The 27,667-nt window shown below is 40.4% G+C and overlaps 2 protein-coding genes across 2 annotated transcripts in view; both read right to left on the bottom strand.

The window, feature by feature from the left end:
* CENPI (centromere protein I) overlaps nucleotides 1-2,301 on the bottom strand; it is an 80,057-nt gene extending 77,756 nt beyond the window's left edge. The window contains exon 1 of the mRNA XM_027053797.2: nucleotides 6-2,301. The gene's annotated coding sequence lies outside the window, so the exon portion shown is untranslated. The remainder of the gene's footprint in view (nucleotides 1-5) is intronic.
* Nucleotides 2,298-19,973, bottom strand: TMEM35A (transmembrane protein 35A). The gene is made up of 2 exons (XM_015081739.3): nucleotides 13,478-19,973; nucleotides 2,298-3,425 (listed from the first exon to the last, which is right to left on the bottom strand). Exons 1-2 carry the CDS (start codon nucleotides 13,595-13,597, stop codon nucleotides 3,018-3,020), a joined length of 528 nt encoding a protein of 175 aa, XP_014937225.1. The 5' UTR covers nucleotides 13,598-19,973; the 3' UTR covers nucleotides 2,298-3,017.
* Nucleotides 19,974-27,667: the final 7,694 nt, after the last annotated feature.

Below are 27,667 nucleotides of genomic sequence, written 5' to 3'. Positions count from 1 at the left end.
CTCACCTAACACGCTCCTTCTTCAAAGCCTCCAGAATTCAAAAACCGCCTCCTAGATTCAAATAAATGGGCCCCGCCCCGCGCATGCGCTTCTGCGGAGACCCAGTCCGCGGCCAGGCAGAGGCGCGCTTTGCTGAAGCCTGATTGGTTGCGTTTCAACTCAAGGACGCGAGGCCGTGAGCGGGCTGACGCAGACCCAATTCCGGAGAGCCGCTCCCCCCCCCCCCCCCCGCCCCGGGCACGGGGGGCGTGTGGGCCGTTGCTGCCAGAGCTAGCTGATTGGCCGTTGCTGCCAGAGCTAGGTGATGGCTAGCGCTCCCACTGTCTTAATAATGTTTGCCTTTGTTATTTTGCTTGAAACCCGACAATTAGTGTCTCGATTCCTGAATTTAACAAGAGCAATTCAGTTATAGTGATCATTTTGCCCAGATTGACCCCAATGTCGGGACTTTGTAGAAAAACATGAAACTGCAAACTTAGCAATAAAGGCTGCTTCTCCCTTGCTGTACAAGAGACTTAGGTTATGAAGCTGTCGCTTTTCCCAGGTGAAGCAAGGGGGTGGGAAGAAGGGACAGCTGGATCTGCCCTCTTTATACCGAGGTTGGGCAGCCATATCTTCCAGGGTTTGCTAGAAACCTGTGTCCTAAAGTAGGTGTGTCACCTTGCACGTAACCCGCCAGGCAACACGTAAAGATTTCTAACTTTGGGGAATCAGTGAGTTTTAAAGAAACTGGCTAAAACAGCAACATGGGCTTAGTCTGAGACCTGAGTTTAGTCCCTAGTTTAATCTCTTAACTAGAGTAGGAATTAGAGAGGAAAGGTAAACTGAGTGGCTCTTACTGATTTTTTTTGAGGCCAAAGCATACCCATAAATTGTAGGCAAAACTGTAAGAGAAAACTGAAATCTTAGGAAGAAATGACGAATCAAAGATTAAGTTGATATATTTTGGAAAGATGACACAGAAATTACTATTGACTGCATCTCATGATTTTCGGAGTACTTTCATGAACTGTTGTTTAATCATGCGTAAGAATTGAATGTTTGATATTTGCTATGACAGCTGCTCCTATCTAGTAAAACTGAAAATTTCTCGAGTCATTTTTCATACTTTTAATGATTTCATAGACCCAAATGTGAATTGGAAGGGATTTTAAACCTTCAATCCCCTTCCCTTTTGTAGATGGTGAAACTGGGGCTCTGAGTGGTGAAATAACTTTACTAATATGACAGGTCTGTGGCATTGGAATTTGTGCCACTTTGTGGACACACACAGTGAGAGAACACTGGTTCACCTTTATTTAATATACCTGCAATTTTCTCTGAAATCACTCTTCCACCTTCCCTTGGCATCATCTAGTGAAACAGAACTCCAAAAACCTGAAAATTGTATTGATCCTAATTCTATGGCTTTCTGTTTTATATGCTGACATCACAAAATTGTGGGGAAACTTAAAATGAGATTGGAAAGTTGGTAACCTCGTTAGTATATTAAGTGATTATACTTCTCCTTCTCTTTCTTCTCCCTTATCCAGAATCAGAAATAAAAGAGCCTGAATCGCTTGATATGACCCTTTCTTCCCAGATTTTCATTATTTGTCCAGGCAGTTTCCTCCAAATTTCAAAAATTTTTATTTTGAAAGAATGAGAGAAATAAGACAGAGGTATCAATTAACAAGAACAATGACACTGAAGAAAATACAATAATTTGTACTCCCCACACACACAACACCCCCACCCCTCTCCCCATCCCTGGCACAATAATATTAAAACCATCAAAGTACATCTAACAAGGAGAAACAGCAGTATGGAATGAAGAAAGCAATGTTTCATACTGCTCAATCCAACTAACCCATATCAAATGTCCTTCCCCCAGATAAATTCCACCCACCAGAATTGATAAAGAGGTGTAGAGGAGACAACCATGGGAGTAACTTGGATCTCTGCTTACACTTGCAAAGTTCAGTGAAGATTCAATAGGAATAGTGAGTCTGGCAGGGAAACACTGGTTACAGCTCTGTCAAGTTTCAGATGATCTAAGAGAACAGCTAGAGTTTGAGATTCACAGAATTCTAACAGGACTAATCCCTGCTCCCTCAACTGCAACAGTGGAGCAGCTGCCAAATCCTGGTTAGCTGCTGAGAATAGTAGGAAGTGAGACAGCTTTTGGCTTAAGAAAATCCAAAAAAGAGGTCTGGTGACAAGTTACTGTGTCAGTTTCAAACTGTGAGTAAAGGAGCTTAGTAGGTTGGATTGGGGCAAAGGAAAGGTGAAACTTCCAATTTTATAACTTGAAGAATTAGATTATGTACAGACTGCATATATCCCTTCTTTTAATTAAACTGAATATAGAGTATTTAAAATTTCAACAACTGTTACAGTGGAGGCTAATCAGTATAACTCAGTGTCTCAAATTGAAGGAACTTTTTCCTAAAGTGATAAATTGGTTCTCAGCTTAATCTATTGAGAGAAATTCCCTCATGCCACAGAAACATATCACTTGATTTATACCAGAAGTAAGTAGGATTCTCTTTATAGGAGGTTTATTTTATTCTGCCCTTACTAGAATCAGTCTATAAAGGGAAGGATACCTGTGCAGGATTAGTTTAAGATCAGAGCCTTCTCCTCGCACCTGCATGCACGCGCACGCGCGCACACACACACACACACACACACACACACACACACACACAGTAAATACATTTTCCCACATATAGTCTTACAGTCACATGCTTGCTGGAGTCCATCTCACAAATACACTTCAATAGTTAGCCATATACATGTGCATGCAGCAAGATGTGAGAATTTCCCCGGAGTGATTAAAGGTGGTACACTATGTCTATGTGGGGAGGTCATTTTAGGGTATAGGTGTACACAAGCCAATAGGGCCATTAACTTGCAGATTATATTTTTTCCTTTCCCTCAAGATAAATAAATCAAATGAAAAACACACACTGACATCTTCCTGGGTGTGATGGAGGCAACTGCCTGGAAGGTCCACTTTTTGCACTTTTGCTTTCCTATGATAACTTCATTTTGCCCTGAGGGGCCTTCTCATATAAGGAGGACTGCTCCTCTGCATTCCCGGAATTCCCTGCTTGCCCTGGTGGTGGTGAGGGCTTCTTCTCAGAAGACCGGTCTTCTGGCTTGCGAGCAATCAACAGGCGGCAGGTGAGCAGGATTCCAAACACCAGAGCATGGGCGTAGCGTTTGAGAGGATCACCAACTAGCTGATGGAAGAAGAGCACAGCCAACACGAGCAAGAGTAGGAAGAAGTTGGCCACATCTTTGGGACGCCCAGGCACAAGGGTCATGACAATGCCACAGGCCACCTCAAGAGCACCAATGCTTTTGCGGAGGAGAATGGAATTGATCCCCATTTTCTTCAGCAGAGGGAGGGCTCGGACATAGCTCTTGTAAGCACGTTTCTAGAGTGAAATACCATAAGGAATGCCACATTAACCATGATTTTAACATTAGAATGAAGAAAACACAAGCAAGGTCCTCCTTCCCCACCATTCCCTTTCTATGTCCCCAATAGGTCCCAATTTTTTTTTTTACTGTGGCCCCTAAGTAAAATCTTGTAATTAAGATGAGAAAAAAGCAAGCAATCTTCTGAGGACCCTGTGATCTGAACCTTAGTAACAGCACAAAAGAGAATTTGGCTTTATTGTTAGAAATTATTTTCTGATTATAAATCATAAACAACACTAAAAGCATTTTAAAAAAACTTAGGGGTGCCCAGGTGGCTCAGCCAATTAAGCATCCAACTCTTGATTCCAGTTCAGTTCACGATCTCTTGGTTCTTGAGAACAAGCCCCTCATCGGGCTCTGTGCTGACAGCATGGAGCCTGCTTGGGATTCTCTCTTTCCCTTTCCCTCTGCCCCTCCTGCTTGTGCTCTCTAAATAAATAAATAAATAAATAAATAAATAAATAAACAAACATTTAAAAAATAAATAAAAGAAATTTTATTGGGCCCATAAAATCTGGTATGGATTAGCCATATCTACATTTTCTAGCACTTGCCTCATCCAAACCCAGTTGAATATGAATACCAACCAAAATGAAACAAGGCAAGGCACATTATGGTAAGGCTTCACTAATTTAGACTTCCCTAATTTGGAATCTGATAAGTCAGACAAAAACTGAGCTAGAGTTTATATCTGTGTAATCTGTAAAAATTAAAAAGTGAGTGCTATGTGAATAGAAAAATACAAATGTATGCACATACTAGACCCTTATATATCTTTAAAATATAGTAAGATAAAAATCATTCTCATGGTCATTGAGATAAATCCTTAGGCCTTTACAAGACACTACTTTGATTAGCCTGGTGCAAGTTCATTAATTTTAATTCAACAAATATTTATTAAACACCTACCATGGATTATGCAATGGAGATAAGGAGGTAAATAAGACAGGGTCAAGAAGCTCTTGGTCTAGTGGCAGGAAATAGATACATAAAACACCAGTAAAGAGCAGTGTGGTTAACAGCACATGATAGAAGCCTGTACAAGGTCTAATTATAGCCCAAAGTGAGACATCATAGAACAAAGAAGGGAGTCACTGGATACATTACAAAGCAATAAGATTATATTGACCTTAGAGTAATAGATAATCATATTTTTCACTGTATTCAGATTGGCCTGATCCTCATTTTTTAGTAAATCAATGAGATTTCATCAAATGTCTTACTAGGTGGGCCCACTGCTTTGTTTTTAGTAAGTATCCATTAATTCATTCAATATTTATTAGTGCCTCCTTGTGCTAGGCACTGTACTAGGTACTTTGGATACAGATGTCAATCATTCAAAGGCCCTGCCTTCCTGAAGCTTGAGTTTATATGATGAAAAGTAATGTAAATACAGAAGTGCAATAAAGTGTAATGGGTGCTGAATAAAATCATATAGTGGATAGAGTAGAGGCAAGCCAGAGTGGTCAAGTCTCCCTAGATGGAAACTGAGAAAAGCTAGAGTGGAATATTAAAGGAAGAGCAGGTGTTTGCAATATCAACAAGGGAAGCTCATTGGGGCACAGGAAAATGGACGAGCAAAGGCCCTGAAGCACAAAACTGACGTGTGTGTTTCAAACACTGCCCCAGTTCAGCATAGGTTGGAGGAGGGAGAGGTCAGAGTAAGACATGAGACAGAGGAGATAGATATGAATAATGGATCATGAAAACTATATATATCCTTTTATATATGTCTATATATGTGTCACCGTGAGATCATGGAGAACTATATATGTTGTGTTGGAGAGGTGGACTTTATCCTATAAGCCAGGAGGAGTAACATAATTTGCTTTTGAGAAAGGTCCCTTTGGAAGTAATGTGGAGGATGGATTGGGAGAGGTATGCTTGGAAGCAAGGAAACCAAATAAGAGTAGGGTAATGACAGTAAGGAGAGAGGGAAGGGATAGTCAAGAATACTTTTAATGCAAAATCAACAGAATTTGGTGTCATATTGGATGTGGACACTGAGGGAGAGGGATACGTCAAGAAAGATTCTCTGTTCTCTGGATTGGGTACCTGCATAGAAGAGTGTTACCATTCTCCAAGTTTGGGGATGCATCTGGAAGAACAAGTTGGGGGTGGGGCAAGGGGTAGGAAGGAATAAGGGACTCAATTTGGGTTTTTTTTTAGTTGAAGTATCTCTAAGACATCTAAGTGGGGATGTCTGGTAGGCAGCTCAGTATGAGAGATCTGGGATAAAGATACAGAATGGATAGTCATCAGTATCCCAGGTAGAATGTATTCAGTAGGGAAAATTGTGTGACAGATGTTTAAGAAATGGAAAAAGGAAGAGAATCCACAAAGTAGACAGAAGAGAGTGTAGTCAGAAAAGTATGGGGAAAGCCAAAAGACAAGGTCATGGGGGCCAAGGTTTTCAAGAAGAGAATAATCAAAAGTTCCATATGCAAGGCAAGGATTATAAGAATCAGGAAGAAAGCCAATTTGACCTCTTAGAAGCATCTGGCACTTAGAATATGTTCACACAATCTAGGTTTGGAACAAATGTTAAGTCATTTCTCTCACTTCTGGATAAGTGAATACACCTTATTTCATGGATTAATTATCATGAGTGGCACAAGATAATCCTCTATGAGGACTGTTAAAAGACCAATGGTTCAGTGGAAAAAACCCCATGGGTTTTGATTCAATCAGACTTGCCTTTAAATCCCATCTCTGTCGCTTTCTACTTGGGTGTCCATAGGCAAATTATTTTACCTCTCTGAGCCTCATTTTCCTGGCCAGGGTTAAGATTAAAGTGAAATGAGCAAGGCTATTTGCCTGGAATGCAAAATTTAAGAGGGCACCAAAAACACTTCTTGATTAAGGTAGATAATATCTGTAAAGAACAAAATATCAAAACTTTAAGTAAAGGCAAGATCCAAGTCAGCACTTGCACAGCTCTGCCTCACTTACCTCTTCCTAATCCTGGCCCTGTCAGATCCTGTGTTTAACATTTCACCTCACCCTGTCCCTGAGCACATAAAGAAACACAGCAAGTTAGACATTCTTCCTCCCTCATCCCATTTTCGGTTAATCAGGGATTTTGACAGAAATTAGGGGAGAGGTTCACCGGTAAGCAGTGGAAAACCCTGGGCTGAACTGAGCCAGACCCAAATGGAGCAGAGCATAGATGAGGGTTAGGGCACCTGGTGGTGGGGAAAAGTATGCCTGTTTCCTCTTGCTGTTAAACTAGATGCCACCTGCCAATTCTTTCCACTCTGCACTCTGGTGACAATAGCAGGGCAACATTAAGGAAAGAAATCTAAACCCAAGAGGCTTCCTTAACACTTTTAAGTAAGGACCATTTCTAATTAACAACACAAAGCTTCCCAAAAGGCAGTTCCTAATCCTAAATGTAAGCTTCTGACAAGATGAATGAAGGAGATAAGAAGAATTTCTTACAGTCAAGTTCAGAGCCAAGACTTTCAGATGCTGGCTGAGTGGCTTCTGGAAATGGTTCTGTTTTGGCTAAGGCTAACCACCCATCATTCAATAATAGATTCTTAACTATACCAGAGTGGAATCTGTAGCACTCGGCCAAATTCCAGGTCTTTAAATAAAGTTCCTAAGACTTCAGCGACCTTTATTTTCTTTTTTCTTTTTAATATTTATTTATTTCTGAGAGATGGAGACAGAGCACGAGTGGGGGAGGGGCAGGGAGAGAGGAAGCCACAGAATCTGAAGCAGGCTCCAGGCTCTGAGCTGTCAGCACAGAGCCCGACACGGGGCTGGAACTCACGAACCATGAGATCATGACCTGAGCCGCAGTCACCCAGGCACCCATAGTGACCTTTTTTTTTCTTTACATTTGCTGTAACTCCTTATTACTTTTTCAGTTGTTTCTCTAACTTCTTAAACAACAGCTGTGGCTCTTTTATGAGGCTATTGCCTCTTTATTTCCCTTCTTTCCTACAGAGGAAACTGCATGACCATAAGCCATTTCATCAAATCTTTAGTTCAAAGTTGAGTAGGTACAGATAGCACCTATTCTCCAGGACTCTAGACAGGGAGTGTTTAATTTGTTAGAGATGGGACTCAGCTTGGGTGGGGTTTTGAAATTATAGGAAGCCCTTTATTCTTTCTCCTGTGGAGTAGGATGGAGACATCAAAAGAATCCTACTATTGTTAGCCCCATCAATGTTTGGTCTGGGCCACTTCAGTTCTAACAATAGAAGGGTCGCATGTCTTGAGTCTATTATAGTAACTAGATCTCTAAAGACTTTAATTGTTCTAATAGTAAGAATAAAGAGAGTTGACCTAGTCACTCTCCCAAAAGGCTCTCACAGATCACTTTGTTAGATCTGTTTCCTTTCCATTGCAATGACCTAGACCCTGTAACCATAGTTTCCTTATAGGGCAAGGAAGCAAGAAAAGAGGAGTGTTTAGTCAAATGTTTCAAATCCCTTCAATGGGAAGCATACAGCAATATCCTTGGGCTGAGATTCTTAAGATAAGCTAAATTTCAATTTTAGTTTTGCCCCTAAGTTGCTTGGAGAAAATTATTAAGTATTTTATTATCTGGGTTTCCCCTTTTATAAATTAAATGTGCAGTTTGGAGATTTAATAAAAAATCACAGCATCATGGCATCAACCAAGGGCCACAAACACACATTTCATAATTAATGAACCACACAATGAGAAGACCATGTGTTTGTAAGCCACAGTGATTATTTTAATGGTAATAACAATGAATCAAACAGGTATATTTTTATTGTATGAGAAAATATGATTCAGACATGAGTCAAAAACATATGGAGCCTTTCTTTAGTCATACTTTTTTTTCTTTTTGTCATTTACTATTCACAACACACCAGGGTCCATGATCTCATGTTAATGATATTAAATTTGAACAGCTCAAAACTGCCTAATTACGAAGCACCAGAGTGGTTCAGTCAGTTAAGTGTCTGACTCTTGATTTTAGATTGGGTCATGATCTCACAATTTGTGAGATCGAGCCCCACGTCAGGCTCTGCACTGACAATGCAGAGCCTGCTTGGGATTCTCTCTCTCCCTTCCTCTCTGTCCCTCCCCTGCTCTCTCTCTCTCTCACTCTCAAAATAAATAAATAAACATTTTTTAAAAACTGTCTAATTACATTCATCTTCAAGTGCAATTAATAACTGGTCCAAGTCAGCTAACAGGACAAAATGCGAACAGAGGCCAAATGGTTTGGTCCACTTCAGTATATTTATGCCAGTTAGGTAAAAGAAAAAAAAATGGCTAATCTACTGTGTACCTCCATTTGTATAAAGTTCAAAAACAGGTAAAACTAACTTACATTTTTAGAATTCAGGAAAATAATTACTCTTGGGGAGGTAGTAGCTGGAAGGAGCCCCAAGGGGAGTTTCTGGGGAGCTGGTAATGGTCTGTTTGTTGATATGGGTGCTGGTTGCACAGGAGTATTCTGAAAATTCCTTGAGCAGTTCATTTATGTTAGATACACGTTTCAGAATGCTATTCTTCACTAAAATTTACAGAGAAAAAAACTATATGAAAGCCAAAGAGGGCACTGACAAAAATATATTTTGGCTAAAATTCTCAGCCTGGTTGCTGTCTTAGACCATAACCACTGCAGAATATACTGACTCAAGTATGATTTTCCTGCATCTCTGTAGGGAAAAAGTGCCATATGTGAATTATTATTTCCTAAGGGCAATAAAAAGCCATCACGTGTTTAATTGTCAAATATCCATGTGAATGATAAACACATTTTAAGCAATTCTCTTCCCCACTGCATTTTAGGGCAGAAGAATCTGACTTCAACTGTTAAAGAAAGGTAGCTCTGAAACAAGCACAGCTGTTGGCCATTGAGGGGCCACAAGTTCCTTGGCATAAACTCCAATGTAGTTTAGCGTGGGATGGCTAGTTGTATGAACTAAGTAAAGTCACTTCACATCTCAGGGTCAGTTTCCTCTCTGACAGAATAAATGTACTGTACCACCTCAGAGAGCAGTCTAGGCATCAGTGAATTACTGTCTTATTACCTAGCTGGAAAGCAGTTAATGGCGGTGATTGGAAGCATAAAAGATTACCTAAGGGCATTAAATAAACTGCCCAAACATGAGGGCATTTGACTATAAGATAAGCAAATCAATCAAATCAACAAACCTTCCCTATGAGGGGATGTAAAGAAGCAGAGACTTGCCCTGTTTTCCTTAGGGCCACAATCCCTTGGCTTCATTGTGACAGGAATTTGGCATTTTCTTACCATTCTACATGGGGCCCCTTTTGACTACAGAATGGAACCACTGCTACAAAGAGCTGAATACCAAATTTAGAGCAAGTCAACCATTTGTTTGTTCCCCATCACTGCACAGGAAGCTGCTTAGCAACATTTGTAAGCGTTGTCTCCTAATTTCAAGTGAATTAATGAAGGTATTTAGTCAAGGGAGTGATCAGTCATATTGAATTCACGTGGGCTTTAGAGTACTCTATAATGATACTTGCTAAATTTGGAGGAGGTATGGGGCGACACACACCAAATGGGCAATTCAGAGAGACATCTGGAAGTTCTGCATGGAATCCACTGTGCATTACCCAGCAGCAAGTGTGGAGTTTTCAATATTAGCTAATTGCATAAATGTCTGTTCACCAGGGCACATGAAAATAGCATCTTGCTCTTCTAAATGCCTGATTTCAATCCCTTAAACTGACCATTCAAATTAGTCAGGAAGCCACTGCATAATGTAGAATCCATGATCATCATTACTTCACCCAGAGCATTTCTTAAACACTCACTATATGTAAACACTATACCAGATGCTTCCATATATAATCTCGATTAATATTTGCAACAACTTTCTGAGGTAAAGTTGAGGAAATGAGGAAACTGAGACACCAAGAATGTCAGGACTCAAGCCCAAAGCTATCTGACCAAAAGCCTATGCTCCATCCATTAACTTTTCCTGGCTTCTGCAGTATACAGGAAAGAAGTTCATAGTCATGTGTCCATTTGGTTCTTAGCAACGATTCTCCATGGAGGGGACAACACATAGGCATAACACTAATGGTTTTAGAACAGGGGAAAAAATAGTGGCAGAAAAGAAAAAAACCAAAATTCTAAATTTGAAAAATTGGTTTCAAAGTAAAAGTATGGATTGGTGCAATTGTACTGTTACAAAAAAGAAGCAAGAATGTGCCAGGTATTTTCAAGAATCAGTTGTAAGTTCTGACATCCAAAAAGGCAGTTGTGATCATTAATGACTCCTCTACTGAGAGAACTGAGTCATGGACTTGGTTTCTAATCTCTGCTCCCACAACAGTTTACCCTATGATATTGGATCAGTTTAATCCATCAGTAAAATAAGAATAACTAATTAAATGAATTTACCTCACTGATATGTTTTAAAGAACAAATAATCTTTAAACTACCACACTTTGAGATCTTGTAAGAAAAGCCACTGCAGGCAATGCATGACTATCAATGCAGAGGAATCACTCCTACATGGAAAACAGAAAATTCCAAATAATCATCACAGCTGATCTAGAGTTGGGGTCCTGAGGGGCCATATGCCCTTCTAAGAGCAAGAAATGGCTCCTGTACTACATAATCAAGATCCAACCAGAGAAATCTGAAGGGTGGTGACCAGCCAAGAGAATGCTCCAATAATTCATTCATTTGCTCATCCATTCAACAAATATAAACTGAGCCCCTTCTTTGTACTAGAATTGAATTTTTCCCGTTTCCTATGGATTCAAGAATAAAGCTAGGCCAGCCCAGGACTGGTGCAGTGGGCCCTGTGCCCATCTCCAGCCTGGGGCCCAATGTTCAATGCAGGAGGGGACCTTGGAAAAGGCAATCTGAAAATCCTCCTCAAGCTTCACATTACTGTGAGGTCTACCTCCCAGATAGATACAGTTCTTCCATTCCCTCCAGATGTCCCTAAACACATAATCACAGAATTGTGTGTACACACACACACACAACACACACACAATGTTTCTGTCCTGCTATATTAGCTTACACCTATTTAAACATGTTCCTTTATATGATATGAAAATTTGATATTGGTTTCTTCTGACTTTCATTAGACTGCAATAAACAGCTTGACCCCCTAGGAAGAAACCTACTATAAACCCATTGGTGGCTGGTCCTCCTCAGGAACTCCTGCCAAGCTGGCAGGAAGCTTCCTGGGTGACTCCATCTTAGTTGGATTGCCTGCAGAGCCTAACATTGTACTTAGGGTGCAGCTTGGGGGAGGGGGCTCTAAAACAGCTGAGGAGGGCCTGGGGGACAGGGAGTATACTGAAGAAGCGTACTATGTCCTGAGGAAAGGGAAAGCTCAAAAATACCTAAGGTGCACACACAAACATAGAAATATCTGTACATACTAAAAGTAAAGAAAAGCAAGAGCATATTCACGTATTTATAATCTAACACCAAACTACTACCACCAAGACAAAAATATAGTGGCATGTCCCTCCCACCCTGTCCCTCTGCCTTTGGAGGCTTCTGCTACCCCACCTCCCTGCCCCTCCCCAGTGCAGGCTGCCTTGGATACTCATTTTGACCTGATTTCAATTCCATCTGGTCAAGCGTGATGGGAGGAGGGGAGGGGAGAAGAAGAAATATATTAGGATTTGCCACTGGGGCTAGACCTAGACCCTTGAGTCCCAGCCACCCTCCCCCACCTCAGGGTGATCCTGTGATAAGAGAGACATGGAAAGCACCAGCTCAAACCCTGACACAGAAGCCAGAGCTGCCTGCAAACATTTTCTGAGCATCTACAATTTGCCAGTCTCCATCCATTTGCAGCTCCCATTGAGGAGCCCTCGAAGGCTCCGCAGTGGGCTCCAGGAGAGCTATTTATTCCTGTCAACGTGTGGGGCTATTCCTCCTTGCCTCAGTCCTAATGGGGAGTCTCTCTTGCCTCTTTTCTCTCTCCCTTCCTGTTCCTCCCCTAAGCTCCTTTCCTTCTTGACCTTGAGAGCTCAGTAATGGGTTCCCTCCCATTACTGGCAGTCTGGCAAAGGCAGTGAGAAACAGGTTCTCTTCAGCTGGGGCAGGTAAATGAAGAGGCAAAGTGACGGGGAGAAGCGAGAGACAGAAAGTGCTGGAAACATCCCCTGCCATCCCCTAGCACTCTACAGCATAGGAACAAGTCCTCTTCACGTCCAACTAGGGAGAGCAGCCCAGCCCCCAGGTTGCAGAGGAAATGTTTTGACCAGTCACCTTTGGTTATTCCAACTCTGCAGAAGGGAAAACCTGCAGAGGACCTGGCCCTGAGCATCCACAGGGCAAGATGGGGATTATGGATTATTTCGCAGGAGCGAAGAGGCAGACTTTGCAGATTTTGCAGATTAGCCCACAAACACAACACAACACAACACAACATCCAGGTCTCCCTTGAGTGAAAGGGAGGAAGCAGGTGCTCAGTGACCTTTATTTGGGCCAAGACTGCTTTGTTTCAAGCATACAGACACAACACACCCAGGGGGCTAGGGGATCAGTTCTCCTCCTGGAATGAGGAATACCTTTCCTGCCCCTAAAAAAATCACCAGTTTTAGTAGCCCTTTCTCCTCCAGCTGTTTCCCTCCTTCCCCTTTGTTCTTCCCGAAAATGAATAAACTCTCCAGCTTGCTAAACTCCTAGCTCCAGGGGAAGGAATCAGACTTGCAGACTGGTTGCCCACACTTTGGGTGTGCTAGAAGGATGGAAGGGTTCCTGCCAAAGACAGGTGCTACGCAGGTCTCAGCCTTCTGGTTTATTTGGAGGTGGAGGTGTACTCGCTGGGCAACCCCTCCCCCAACTGGTGTTCAGTAGCTCCAAAACAGTTGCTCCTGGCATAACCCACATCGCTCTTGCCCAGATGCTCCTTCAGAGCTGCAAAGTTGTTGGGGAGAAGGGATGGTCCGGGGTGGGGGTAGGGGTGAAGGGGGTGGGACCACGGACGGGGAAGAAAAGAAGGGGAGAGGTATTCGCAATCCCTCGGGGGTGCGTCCCTCATCACCCATTTGTTTCACTTACCATCTCACTGTAGGCATCCTTGCTGAGCCTGGGGGTCAACTTGATAGTTCCCATGAAAACAAAGAAGAGTCCCAGGGCCACTGAGAGGGCCACGACAGTTACGGTTCTGGGGGACGCCATGGGGTTACCAAGGCAGGTCCCAACCAATCCTTCGGCTTTGCGCACCCTGTCTAAGGCGCAGACAGTTAGCACAGAGAGAGATAGAAGGAAGGAGAGCTAGAGGGATGCTGCGGAGGCAGCAGGCAGCTAGAATGACAAAGGAAGAGGAGGGAGCTCGGGAGAAAAATTGAGAGATTGAGATTCAACCTCTCTCACTACAACAATCGCTGGGTCCTAATGCCCTACGCTTACTCCTCACTGGCCAAAAGCACAGTCTAGAAGTTAAATGGAGCCCTCCACGGAGGTGGAAACTTAAAATGGGGAAGTCGTAAAATTGGGAAAACGTAGGTTATGGTTCGAGTTCAGTCCCTGGGCTGTCTCCGGAATGAGGAATCAGGGAAGAGCTCCTTTCCACCACTTCCCACCAGGAGCACTTTTCATTTCTATAGTCCTCTAGTTAATTCACTCCACTCTGGTTTTTCAACCTCCCTCCTTCTTTCCCCTTTCCTTTCCTTCAGTCCAAAACATTACTCCTCAGTTTGCTGGTTTCTGCAGTGGGTAACATTCAAGGATAAAACTGCAAAGTTTCCAGCTCCATTGCTGCTGAAGAACGCTTTATCTTTCTCTTCCTCAAAAACTTTTAATGGCTCCCATTGCCCAGTGGTTAACTCCAGGGTTTTAAATTAGGCATTTGAGGCCCTCCACATTTTGACCCCTGCCTCTCTTTGGAGGTTTATCTCCCAATAGCTCCCATGCCACCCCTTATCTCCTATCTACTCATGGCCCCATAAACCTGAGCTTTCCCACCTCTCCCTATTCCATCACTCTTCATTAACATTCAACCTTTTCCTCAATGTCACCTCCTCTGGAAAGCCTTTCCTGATCCATTCCCAGCTGGATATCGTTTCTCCATCCTCTGATTTCCTGTAACAATAACCAATGTTTGTTGACTGTTTACTAAGTGCTAGACACTGCCCTTTACTTGTATTAACTCATTCAGTCTTTTTATTTATTTATTTATTTATTTATTTATTTATTTATTTATTTAGAGAGAATTCCAAGCAGGCTCTGTTCTGTCAGTACAGAGCCCGACACATTGCTCAATCCCACAAACCATGGGATCATGCCACGAACTGTGAACTGTGGGATCATGACCTGAGTCGAGATCAAGAGTTGGAGGCTTCACCGACTGAGACACCCAGGTGCCCCAACTCATTCAGTCTTTACAGCAACACTGTAAGCTAGGTATGAGCTCCCCACCCCACACACACCCTTTTGATGAGGCAGTGTTCATTAATAGTCTAGAGTCAGGTCCAGAAGGTCCAGGGTTTAAATGCCACCTCTGCAACTAACTAACTAACTAACTCTGTGAACTTGGATAAGTCTCCCAACTTCCCCAAGCCTCCCATTTCCATATTTGTAAAATGTCTGTGAAGATTCTGCCTCAAAGGTTTGTTATGAGAATTCGATATAAGTAAATTGCCTAGCACAGTGTCTAACATACAATGATGTAGCTCCTTTTTTTGCTTCTTTTGCTTTCCTAATCTACTCCACAGTTAGTTTAGGTTATAAGCATTTCAAAGGTAGGAACAACTTCTATATATTCTCCATAGTACCTAGAACAACACTTTTTGTGCACGAGATCCTAATAAATCTTCCTTGCAAAAAAAAAAAAAAAACTGATGAATTTAAATGCACATATCCCTGGGAGTGGTAACACTTTAAGTTTAGCAATCATTTACATCTTATTGTGGAAGAATTTCAATCTTTCGTGATTATGATTTGACCTATAAATTAATGAGTGACTACAATGTGCACACAAGTGAATTAGGCACTATAGGAATATGCAGATAAATGAGGCATAGACCCTGTTCCCAAGGGGTTTGTTCTATAGTAGAGAGTAGGATTTGTTAGAGAGGAGCAAAATGAGCACGTTGGGAAGCCCATTCACATAGTTAAGCAACTTATCAAATATATATATATGTATATATACCATTTTCCTTTCAAGTTACATGATAATGGGAATGATAATATTCATTATAAAATGTGTAAAATACTGAATAATAGAAATACTAATAATAAATATAAGGAAAAAATAACTTGTGATTCCAACGTGCAGAGATGAACATTGTTATTCTGATTGGTCAATATTCTAATTGACCTTTTTCCTAAATGCCTCTCTATGTACAAAATATATATAAATTAATTTTTCAAAATTTGATCCTACTAAAGAATCAGTTTTATAGCCTGTTTTTTTCACTTGTTAGCATTTTTCCGTATCATTAAACTATCTTCAAAAACAGAATCTTTTCAAAATGATTGTATAATACTTCAGCATCATTTGAATGTATTATACTTCATTTAACTATTCACATGCTAGATATTATTGGTTTAATGGTGTTTGCTTCTGTAAATAAAGATGCGATGCACATCTTTGTATGTCAATCTTTGTCTAAATTCCTGTATTTTTCCTTAGGATAAATTTCTAGATGTTGGATGGGTCAAAATTATGAACTTTTCATATATGTATATTCCTTTTTTTTAAGTTTTTTTTTTTTTGAGAGAGATTGAGAGCATGAGCAGGGGAGGGGCAGAGAGAGAAAGGGAGAGAATCCCACGCAGGTTCTGTGCAGAGCCCCACAGGGGTGGCTCCATCTCACAAACCGTGAGATCATGACCCAAGCCGATCAAGAGTCAGATGCTCAACAGACTGAGCCACCCAGTCACCCCTATACATATTCATTTTTATATGTACATATTTAATAATAGCTAACATTTACTTATCATCTAGAGAATACCAGACACTATTCTAACTGATTTGCATGTATTGTGAGATTAGTACTATTAATTCCCTCCATTTTATGAATGAGAAAACAGAGCAAGGAGTGAAGCAGTGACCCAGGTCCATAGCAGGGCTGCCACCTATTGGGGTATTCAACTTAAACCTGTGTTGTTCCTCCATTTGCTGTTGCTGCTCCTTTAAATCATTTGAAGAGATGAATGCTTAAAAGACTCTTGATACATATTACTTATGTGCTTTCCAAAAAGCAAATTTACCTTCCCATCAGCAGTATAGAATATGTATGCATCACCACATCAGATCTGCATTGAGAATTTCAGTGTTTTTTATCTTCATCAATTTCATTCATAAAAATGTTTTGTGTATTATTAGTGTGTTAGGACATTTTTTCATATATTTGTTGGTCATATGTATATCTTCTGTTTATGTCCTTTTCCATTTTTATTTTGAGTATTGATGTTTTTTTATTGACTCTAAGAACTTTTCATATCATACTAACATCAATTATGTTTTAAATATTTTCCCTAGTTTGTGTTTGCCAATAAATCTGGTGGAGTCAAATCTAGCAATACTTTTACAACTTTTTCATTGCTTTTACACTTAGAAAATTCTTCCCAATCTAGCGGCCGCTGAGTGGTTCAGTTGGTTGTGCATCCAACTCCTGATTTTAACTCAGCTCACGATGCCAGGATCATGGGATTGAGCCTCATGTGGAGCCCTGCATCAAACGCACTAAGTGTGGACTCTGCTTAGGATTCTCTCTCTCTCTCTCTCTCTCTCTCTCTCTCTCTCCCCCTCTCTCTGCCCCTCTGTCCCTCTTTCCTGCCACTAATTCGTGCTCTTTCTCTCTCAAATTAAAAAAAAAAATTCTTCCCAATCTCAAAATTTAACATTTGCTTATACTTTTTTTTAAATTTTTAAGTTGATTTATTTATTTAGAGACAGACTGAGACAGAGTGAGTGAGAAAGCAGAGAGAGAGAGAAAGAAGAGAGAATCCCAAGCAGACTGCACAGTTCGCACACAGCCCTATGTGGGGCTCAAACTCATGAAACCTGAGATCATGACCTGAGTCAAAACCTAGAGTTGGATGCTTAACCGACTGAGCCACCCAGGCACCCCCAACATTTGTTTATACTTTTTAAAGCTGTTTTAGGCTTTCATTTTTTTTCATTTACTATTGTTGATGAATTCTGTCTTCACTGGTTTGTGATGCTTCCTTTATTGTATATTGGGTTCTTATCTTTTTATTAGGTCAGTCTCAAGGCTTGTGTTCCTTTGATTTGTTTGTTGATTCCTGTGACAATACTATGTTTTAAATATTATAACTTATGTGTACATTTTAATATCTTATAAGCCAAGTGTCCCATCATTATTATTCTTTTTTGAAAATTTCTTTGCTATTATCCTTATTCATTCTTTTAGGTGAATTTAGAATCACTTTATCAAGGTAAAATAACTTTGAATCTTGACTGGATTGAATTAAACATATAATTAATTTTTAAAGCTGTCATCTTACAAAATTTAGCTTTCCCATCCAGAAATATGGCATCAATTTCCATGTTTTCAAATCCCACTTGCTAAAAGATATACAAATATCCTTGTTTTCTTTGTGTAAAGCATATGCATTTCTTAAAAAATTATTTCCAGGGATTCTGTGCTATTTTTTGTTGTCATCACAAATGGATTTTTTTCTACATTATATCTCCTAACTGGTTGTTGCTGGCTTACAGGAAAACTATTGATTGCTATTCAGCCACTTCATTGAACTCTCTTCTGAACTCTCTCTTTTCTGAGTTAAATCTGAGTGTTTCAATTGATTCCCTTGGGTGTCTTCTGGCTAGACAAACGAATCAGCTACAAATAATGATGACTTTTGTTTCCTTTCCAATAGTTATACTTCATTTCTTTTTCACATCTTACTGTGTTAGCTACAGGCCAGCTAACATTTGCTTGGCCTGGGGCAAGAGTACAAATGGAGGCCCACTTCCCACAGGTTAAGAAACCATGAATTGGAACACAAATAGAAGGAAGAAAGCCAATGCTTGTTGCTACTGGGACACAATCATTGTTATGGAAGAATCTATTGTTATTGAGAGAGGAAGGACTTGACACGTTGATTTGTTTTTTCTCTTACTAAGCACTTCAGCTGCTCAAATTCTCCCTGAACACCAAAGCATTTGTCTGATAGCAGCAGCAGAAGTCACAAACCTTTGTGGCATTCAGATGCATTTGCCTTTTGTTTCAAGTACACATGGCAAGCAATATGAAGTATTCCCCTGACATTTGAATGATGTTAATTATGAGACCAGGGGTTTAGGGTTGTGTGCTGTGCCAACACTGAGCACTGGATCCTGAATGTCACAAGTGCCCATGTGTTCGTTAATAAATGTATTTTTGTGTATTTGTAATATGAGGGATCTAAACTATGCCCAGGTCTGATGATGGTGCTGGTTACTCAGAACACTTCTAAGCACTTTTAAAGACTAGTTTTGTCTTCAATCCTAGTTAGAATAGTTCCAGTTAATAGAGAGCTATCATTTACTGAGGGCTTGCCATGTGTCAAATGCCATTATAAGTGCTCTACATACATTATCTTATTCATTCGTTATAACAACAACCCAAAATAGGAACTCTTGTTATTAAGCTTTGCTTGGCTAGGTAACTTTCTCAAAGTCACATGTTTGTATGCTGCTGAGCTGGGATTTGAAACCCAGGTATGTCTGAAAAAGGTTCATTTTATCAACTGCCACATTATGCAAGCTTGTATTTAGTCATTTATCATAACATTAGCTATTGGTTTGAGATGATTCTTTGTCTTTAGTTGGCTCTGGAGGCAAAATAGAATACTGGATTTTAAAATTTTTTTAAGTTTATTTTGAGAGACAGAGACAGAGAAGGAGGGGGCAGGGTCTGAGAGAGGAGACACAGAATCCAAAGCAGGCTCCAGGCTCTGAGCTGTCAGCACAGAGCCAGATGAGGGGCTCAACTCACGAACTGTGAGATCATGACCTGAGTCGAAGTCAGATGCTTAACCGACTGAAACACCCAGGTAGGTGCCCCATGAATATTGGATATTTAAACTTGAAACTGAACTGAGATCCAATAGCTGGTTCTTAGAAAGAGGTGGCTCTCCTTATTGTCTCATAGGGGATGAGAAATTCTATTCTTTATTCATACCGTTCCTTACATCCTACCATTTGCATATTTGTAGGTTTTCCTTCCAACTGCAGAGGTCTCTGGGTGGTGACTACACTGGGGTCACAAACTCACATGCCTACAGAGGGTGAAGACTTAATGTAAATGTGTAAATTCCATGAGACATTAGACAACAGATACTAAGTTTTTTTTGTATTGTGATCCCTTCATGCTCTGGAAAATTCTGAGGTAACTGGTAATGAGACCACCAGTTATGTAAAATACAGATCATCTTGCATTCTTTTGGTGATATTCAAAATGTGACCTGAGAACCCCAAGTGGTCTGTTATTTCCTCGAGGTACTTTGTGGGTTTGTCTCTTAGAGACTCCATCTCAGGTTATGATCTCATGGTTCATGAGTTCAAGCCCCACATTGGGCTCTCTGCTGTCAGCACAGAGCCTGCTTCAGATCCTCTGTTTCCCCCCCCCCCCCGCACCTCCCCTGATCGCTCTCTTTCTCTCAAAAATAAACATTTTTTTAAAAAAGCTTTCCAAGTGATTCAAATGTGCAACCATACTAATGAATATTTCACTCTGCTTTGTTGCCTCAAAACTCAGTGACCTCAGCTGTATCTCTGGGAAACACAAGGCACATGGTGGAAAAAGAGTGAAAAGTGAAAAGAGAAACAAGGTTATGGTGGGGTGAGTGTCTCTGTCTACTGTAGGCAACATATGTTCTTTATAAGGTAGGTGTGAACAACAAATTCTGAGAACAGCTTACATGGTAATGACTCTTTCCTCAGCTTCACAAGTAGTGCTAATCGAGACTCTCTACAGCCTCAGACTGAATGTGTCAGTTATATCAAAATACCAACTGACAGGTAGCTGTACTTGGCAAATTACTGCTCTTCAATTTTAACTCTTTGAGTTACTTCCAAAAGAGAATCAAGATCATACTCTATACATATCAGGGTTGTTTTTTTGTTTTTTTTTGTTTTTTTTTTTTTGTAGCTGTTAGGACCAAGTTAGAAACTGAGCCTAACCCAGGATATGACTGTTTCCAGAAATAGTGTGTTCTGTGAGCACAGCCTATGCACTGTGTTGTCCCCCAGGGTGCAGTTTCTTGTTTCGTCTTACTGTAAAGGCAGAGGCAGGCAGTGACTGGAACCTGCAGTTCAGAACATCCCCAAGGACCCTGAGCACTGAGCCATAAGGAGAGTGCAAGCTTTCTGCATGTCTTTACAGCTCTTCTTTCTGTGAGGGAAGGCAGTAGAGTACAGAGTGCAACAACAGCATCAACAACAGCAACAACAGCATCACTTGGGAACTTGTTAGAAATGCAAAATCTCATGAAAAATAAGATAAAAACAGGGCGGGAGGCAAACTATAAAAGACTCTTAAATACAGAGAACAGACTGAGGTTTGCTGGAGAGGGGTGGGGTGGGGAGATGGGCTAAATGGGTGATGGGCATTAAAAAGGGCACTCTTCAGGATGAGCACTGGGTGCCACATATAAGTGATGAATCTCTGGCTTCTACTCCTGAAGCCAATCCTACACTGTATGTGAATTAACTCGAATTAAAAAAAAATGCAAATTCTCTGGTCCTACCCTATACCTACTGAATCAGAGACTCTAGAAAGGGGCCCCAGCAATCTGGTCTATCAAGTCCTCCAGGGAATGCTGATGCACACTAAAATTTGAGGACCATTGATTAAAAGTTAAAAGATTAGGAGTGGAGACACAGGCATCAGACAGCTGAATTCAAGTGCTGGTTCCACCACTTACTGTGTGACTTTGGGCAAGTTATTGACCTGTCACTAAATGTCAATTACCTCATCTGTAAAATATAGCTACCAATTTTCTTATCTGGAAAATAGGTACCTACATGGGATAATGCATATAGAGCACCAATCATGGGGATGGGGCAGAAAGTATTTCATTTATGTTTCTTCACAGAATCATGGAACATAAAAGCATGGAGGGGCATCTTAAAAACAATCTAGTCCTACCATTCCATTCAACTTAATAATGGCTCTTAAAAGAATTCCAGGTGCATAGCATCCTGAAAAGAAAGTAGAGATACATGTCATTATTATTAAGGGTTTGCTGGTGTTGGTGAGTTAGAGAGGCTCAAAATTGTAGCCTCTAAGTTGTTGTAGAATTTGTTCCCTTGAACTGAATCCCAGGCATGAAGCTGAGGTGCATGTATTGATGGCATTCCAATGTGGATCAGGACATGGGATGATTGTCCTCTGTTAATTCCTCTACATTAAGCTCTTAAGGAAGAGATTCCAGTATTGGAATGCTATTAATATTGAATTGCAAACTTCAACACTATAAAAAGCAAAGGGCTGGGACCTTATTAAGTGAGAAAATGAACATTAGCACCAGCCATGTAAATATGAGGTAGTAAATATCTGTGTTACCTTAGAAACCAGAACATAAAGGTAGCTAGGTAGTTTGGTGACAGTTTCCAGGGTAATTCCTCCCACATACAACATAAGAGCTTGCCTATTATGTTAACTCCTTCTCTACATGCCCACTGGACCCTCACTCAATGTTCCACTATCATCTCTCTCTCAAAAAAACAAAAAACAAAAAACAAAACAAAACAAAAAACCTCCCTTTCTGATTTCCCTGTTTTTGTTAGTGCTGATGCCATTCTCCTAAGTACTCTCTTCAAAAGCCCTTGATATTTATCAGTGAACGGAAGGGCCCCATAAGTAATATGTATCTCCAAACCTAAGAGATACAGTTTAGAAAAAATTAGACAAATAAATGATCGACTCTTCAACTGAAATTAAAAAAAAAAGCTCAAAGTGGATGAGACTAGCCATGTGTGACTTCCCTGAAGCAACTTCTTGTAAATATAATTTGTACATATACTGCAGATGAGATTGAGATGCCTACCAATATCTCACCTGGGAGCTACCAATCTAGAATGTAATTCACGTTAAGATGAGCTGTTACCTTGGTAACTGTGACATGTAATGAGGATAGGAGGCAGGTAATATTGTAATGACAGAGAATTCTGGTAACTAGTTGGAGGTGATGGAAAAAAGAACAGTGGAGAGTCAGTGTTTATCCAACACCGTTCAAGTAACAGGGATACTGGTCTGATAGACATGTTACAAATAACCCAAAGAATTCTCTCAAAACCATTCACCATCATCTGTTTAAAGTGCAAGTGATATTCTGATTGCTAGTTTGGTTTCTCTGGTACATAAATAGCTGGTGAGTATCACCCTATATAGAATATTTCAGTCACTAGAAACTATTCCTCACTGGCATTTGGCTTGTAAGCCAGTATCCTATAAATCTGCCTCTTGTAAGTTAGTCCCCTCTGAGTCTAAATCACTTCCATAGGAACTGATAAAATCTCTGTTTCACAGTCTGGAATATGAGGGCTTTACCAAGGTGCTTCAATTCACTTTTTTTCTCTGATATTTTACTATTTTTCCTTGTTATCAATGTAATGTATATCCATTGTAAAAAAAAAATTTGGAAAGTACAGAAATGTAAAAGAAGCTGACAAATGAGTCATTCCTAAGCCTGATATCTAGAGGCAACAACTGTAAACAGTTGGTGTATCTCCTTCCAAAGCATTTTTTGTTTTATACATTTATGATCGTACTGAATGCATAATTCTTTATCCTGCTTTTTTCATTTAAGGTTGACTTCTACACATATTTCCACGTCATTACAAACTTTTCCAAGGCACAATTTTAAGTTAAATTTTTACTAAAGTGTAATCTACATACAGAAAAGTGCACATATTAAGAGTACAGACTGATAAATTTTCACAAAGTGAACACAACTCTGTAACCAGCACCCAGATGAAGAAATAGAATATTATTGGTACCTCAGAAGCCCCCACATTCCCCCTGCCAGCCATTACCCACATCCAAATGGTAATGCCATTCAGACTTCTAACACCATACCGTAAGTGTCATTTTAGTGTCTCTGCGATAGTCTATGAATAGGCCATATTTTATGACCATATTTTATGTAATCATTTTGTGTTTTTCTAATGTTGGACCTTGAAGATGCTTTTTAATTTGTAACTGTGAGACCCTTTGGGCATATATCATTGTTCACATCTCTATCTCCTTAGAATAGATTCCCAGAGGTGAAATTTCTGGGGCAAATGGTGTGATATTTTAAAAATTCTTGAGGGGAGCCTGGGTGGCTCAACAGCTCTTGATTTGGGTTCAGGTCATGATCCCAGGGTCATGGGATCAAGCTCCGCATCAGTCTCTGTGCTGAGTGTGGAGCCTGCTTAAGATCTCTCTCCCTCTCTCTCTCTCTCTCTCTCTCTCTCTCTCTCTCTCTCCTTCTCTCTCTGTCTCTCTCCCCTGCTTGTGCTCTCTCTCTCTCTAACTAAAAAAAAAAAAAATAAAACAATAAATGATTCTTGATTCTAATTGCTTTCCAGGAAGTTTCTATCAGTTTAAAATCCCACCAGCAATGTGTGAGAGCATCTGCCTCACTGTCCATGGTCTACTTCAAGGAATAACAGATCTTTTAAAATGTTTGCCAATCAATATACTTTGCATGTTCTGACATTACTAGTGAGGTAGAACAATGTACTTTTTGACTATTTATATTTCTTTTCCTGTGAATTATGTCTTCAAACCTTTGCCAAGGTTTCTATTAGGGTCACTGTGTTTTTCTTATCAGTTTATATAAGCTCTTTATACACTCAAGATAATGACCCTCTGCCATACTTATGTATTTTTTTCTGTTTGTTGCTTATTATTTAATGTGTTAATTGTATCTCTGTCATATAGAAATTTTTAAGGTTTATATAGTAATCTCTACCTACTTGGTATTTTTTTCCCTACTGGTTTTCAGTTTAGGAAAGTCCTCCTATAAACAAATTTCAGATGCATAATTATCTATGTTCTATTTTAGGGATTTTATGATTTGATTTTTTTGACTTTCAACTAATTCATCTGGCATTTTAGTTGATGCATGGTGGGAAGACTCAAATTTTAATGGACATCAGCTTCGGTGCTTGTTACAGACCCAAATATTTCTGAGCCTATCCCCCTGAGATTTCAATTCTGTAGGTGTGGGGTGGGGCTCAGTAATCCCCATTTGTTACAATCATCCCTGAGGATTACATTGTAGATGAGCCCTTGTCCACATTTTGAGAAATTCTTGCAGAACTCAGTGCTCTGTGCTCTGCCTTGGCACATAGACTTAGCACCTCCCATCTGGATAATTGCAGCAGTCTCCCTCAGCTTCCAGATCACTGCACCCTAAAATCTATCCTACACACAACATCTAGAGTTCTGTTTCAGAAACATCTCATGCAAAACTCTTCATTAGCTGCCTATCGTGAAGGAAACTAGATCAAATCCCTCATCCAGCACTCCAGGCCCTTTATTATCTTCCCTGACCTATTGACCTGATCAACCAGATCACTAATGACTTCAGCACAACTCTCCTGTCTAGCCTGGCCTGCCTCCTCCTGGGCCTTGGACACAAATTGCTCATTCTTGTTTTCCTGTTGCAGCTCCTACCTCTCCTCGGGTTATTCAAATCCTATGCATTCAACTCAATTTTCACATTCTTTTCCTTCCCTGACTATTAAGATGATATACTGCTTTGCTAGAATTACCAAAGCCCAAGGCTGTGTAGTCTTCCGTTGTGAGTCTTCCCATCAGGTCACACAATTTAGAGGTTGTGGTCTGTACATTTATCCCTCACAACCTCTAATGAAGTCCTAAGGTCAAGAATGTGATTAATGGAGAATCTGGTTAATGGAAGTGATTTTTAAAAAATGTTTATTTATTCTGAGAGAGAAAGTGCTCTTGCACACGTGAGCAGGGGAGGGACAGAGAGAGAAATAGAGGGAGAGTCAGAGAATTCCAAGCAGGGTCCATGCTGTCAGCACAGAACCTGACTCAGGGCTCGATCCCATGAACCGTGATCATGACCTGAGCTGAAATCAAGAGTCAGACGCTTAACCGACTGAGCCACCCAGGTGCCCTTAGAAGTGATTGTAATACATGTTATTTCTGAATGCTAATGCTGTAGCCTCTCAGAAATCTTTTCTTTGGATCAAAATGAGAACATTTGACAAATTTCTAGAGACTTCACCTTGTTGTGATTTGGTTTGCTGATAACAAAGTCAAGCAAAGGTTATCTCGGTTTCAGCTCTTATTTAATTTAACAATATTGCTTGTCACTTATGACATGTCCATTTATTGACTTTCCAGTTGAAGAGTCCAACCTTTACTATAATATGGGATATTTCTTTCCCCTCTTACAAAGCTAATGATTTCTCTTTTATAGAAGAACCTGCTTTATCAGATTAAATAAATATAAAAGGGTTAAAGGCTAAATAATTACATTATAGCTTCCTTAATCTCTTTTCTCTCTTTACCCCTCAGGGGTCTACCTTCTCAAATGACAGACTTGCTTTAAGGAGTTCGCTTGGATGCTCAGAAAACTAGGGTTGGGAGTGAGTGAATATATGCCCTTTCCCTTTCAGGTAGACAAGGGGAGGAGTCAAATCAATTCATCAAATATTCATTGAGCTCCTATTAGGGAATCTGACTTTGTGCTAGGCACAACAATGAATGCCAAGATGATAAACTGATAATGGAGCAAAAGGGCATGGGAAGGAGAAGAAAAAAGAGTGAGGAAAGGAATAAAGCCAGTTATATGCATAACAGGGGACTAAAAGAAGAGAAAGGGAGAAGAGAACCAAAGGTACATTCTCCAGCCTGGTCTCACTTGATAGCAATGTGCAGGCCTAGAAAGCTGAAGCAATGGTTTGAGTTCTAATAGTGCTTAAGAACCACTAGAGTGGTTAGGAGGACCATAAATAGAGTCAAGCATTTACCTACGCAAGCCTTTGGAATGGAAAGTAAAAGTTCTCTCTTTCTCTCTTTTTTTGAAATGGTATATACCCACGTATGCATGTGTGTATACATACACAGTATATAAAATTATTTTTGGGTGATGATAGCTAACACTTACTGAGTGTGTACTTACTGTGTTCTAAGTACTTTGCATATATTAACTTATTTCATCTTTATCACAACCCTGTGAGGTAGGTGCAATTATTATGGACATTTTTTTCAGATTAGGAAATTGAGGCACTGAGCAATTAAGTAACTTTCCCAAGTTCACACAGCTTATGACTGGTGGGTCTGGGCTTTGAAATTTGGTCTGGTTGACTTAATGTTTGCTGTTATTTGAGGTACTTGGCCGTGTTTAACTCACTACTGTACTCACTAGGGCTAATGCCTTGCACTTAATAGGCATGTTATACTTTGAATAAATAAATAACTGAAATGTTGGCTATAAAGTGCTTTCCAGTAAAGCCCGATTACTATTAAATATAAAAATTGGGGAGCCTGGGTGGCTCAGTCCGTTAGACCTCCGACTTCGGCTCAGGTCATGATCTCATTGTTCTCGGGTTCCGAGCTCCGCATAGGCACCTGTACTGACAGTGTGGAGCCTGCTTGGGATCCTCTGTCTCCCACTCTCTGCCCCTCCACCGCTCTCTCTCTCACAAAATAAATAAACTTAAAAAAAAAACATAAAAATTAAGTGTCATTTAATGTAGATTTACTTTGCTGTAAATCTTAATTCTATTCAAAACAATTTTTTTCCAGCACACATGTGTGTGCATACTTCAACGTTCTCTTACTCCTTTGGCTGGGCTCCTGACCTCTGTAAAAATTAGAGGAATCACTGAATGTAGTCCAGGAGCTGGCAAATGAATTAGTGGTATCTAGCTAGCCTCCTTCTGTATTTTGAAGTTGAAAAAACAATTCTTGTCCTGAGGTTTTAGGATTTAATAGCCCTGCGTGGGATCCACTTCAGAAACCAGGTTTACCTTGTCATAAGAACTTAACACTTTTCTGAAGCAATATAAAATAGGGGAACGAATGCCTGAAAACCATAGGGCCCCTAAAAGGGCCGACTTTTACGAAAGGTTGCGATTTGAAGAAACCACCCCGCCCTTCATCTCCCAGTTTTCCAACCCGTCATGGATCTGAGCCCGCAATTTTGGTTGAGTTAAATTGCAAGCACCCCAGAGGTGGGTAGCACACTGTTCACACTTATCCAGATCCACCAATGGGGCGAGAAGTGCAGACGGTGGGCGGGGTCGCTGGGAGGGGAGGAGAGGGG

The sequence above is a fragment of the Acinonyx jubatus genome, chromosome X (assembly GCF_027475565.1).
Source record: "Acinonyx jubatus isolate Ajub_Pintada_27869175 chromosome X, VMU_Ajub_asm_v1.0, whole genome shotgun sequence".
In the NCBI taxonomy this organism is placed as follows: domain Eukaryota; kingdom Metazoa; phylum Chordata; class Mammalia; order Carnivora; family Felidae; genus Acinonyx; species Acinonyx jubatus.
This window is presented reverse-complemented; position numbering and strand designations above follow the sequence as displayed.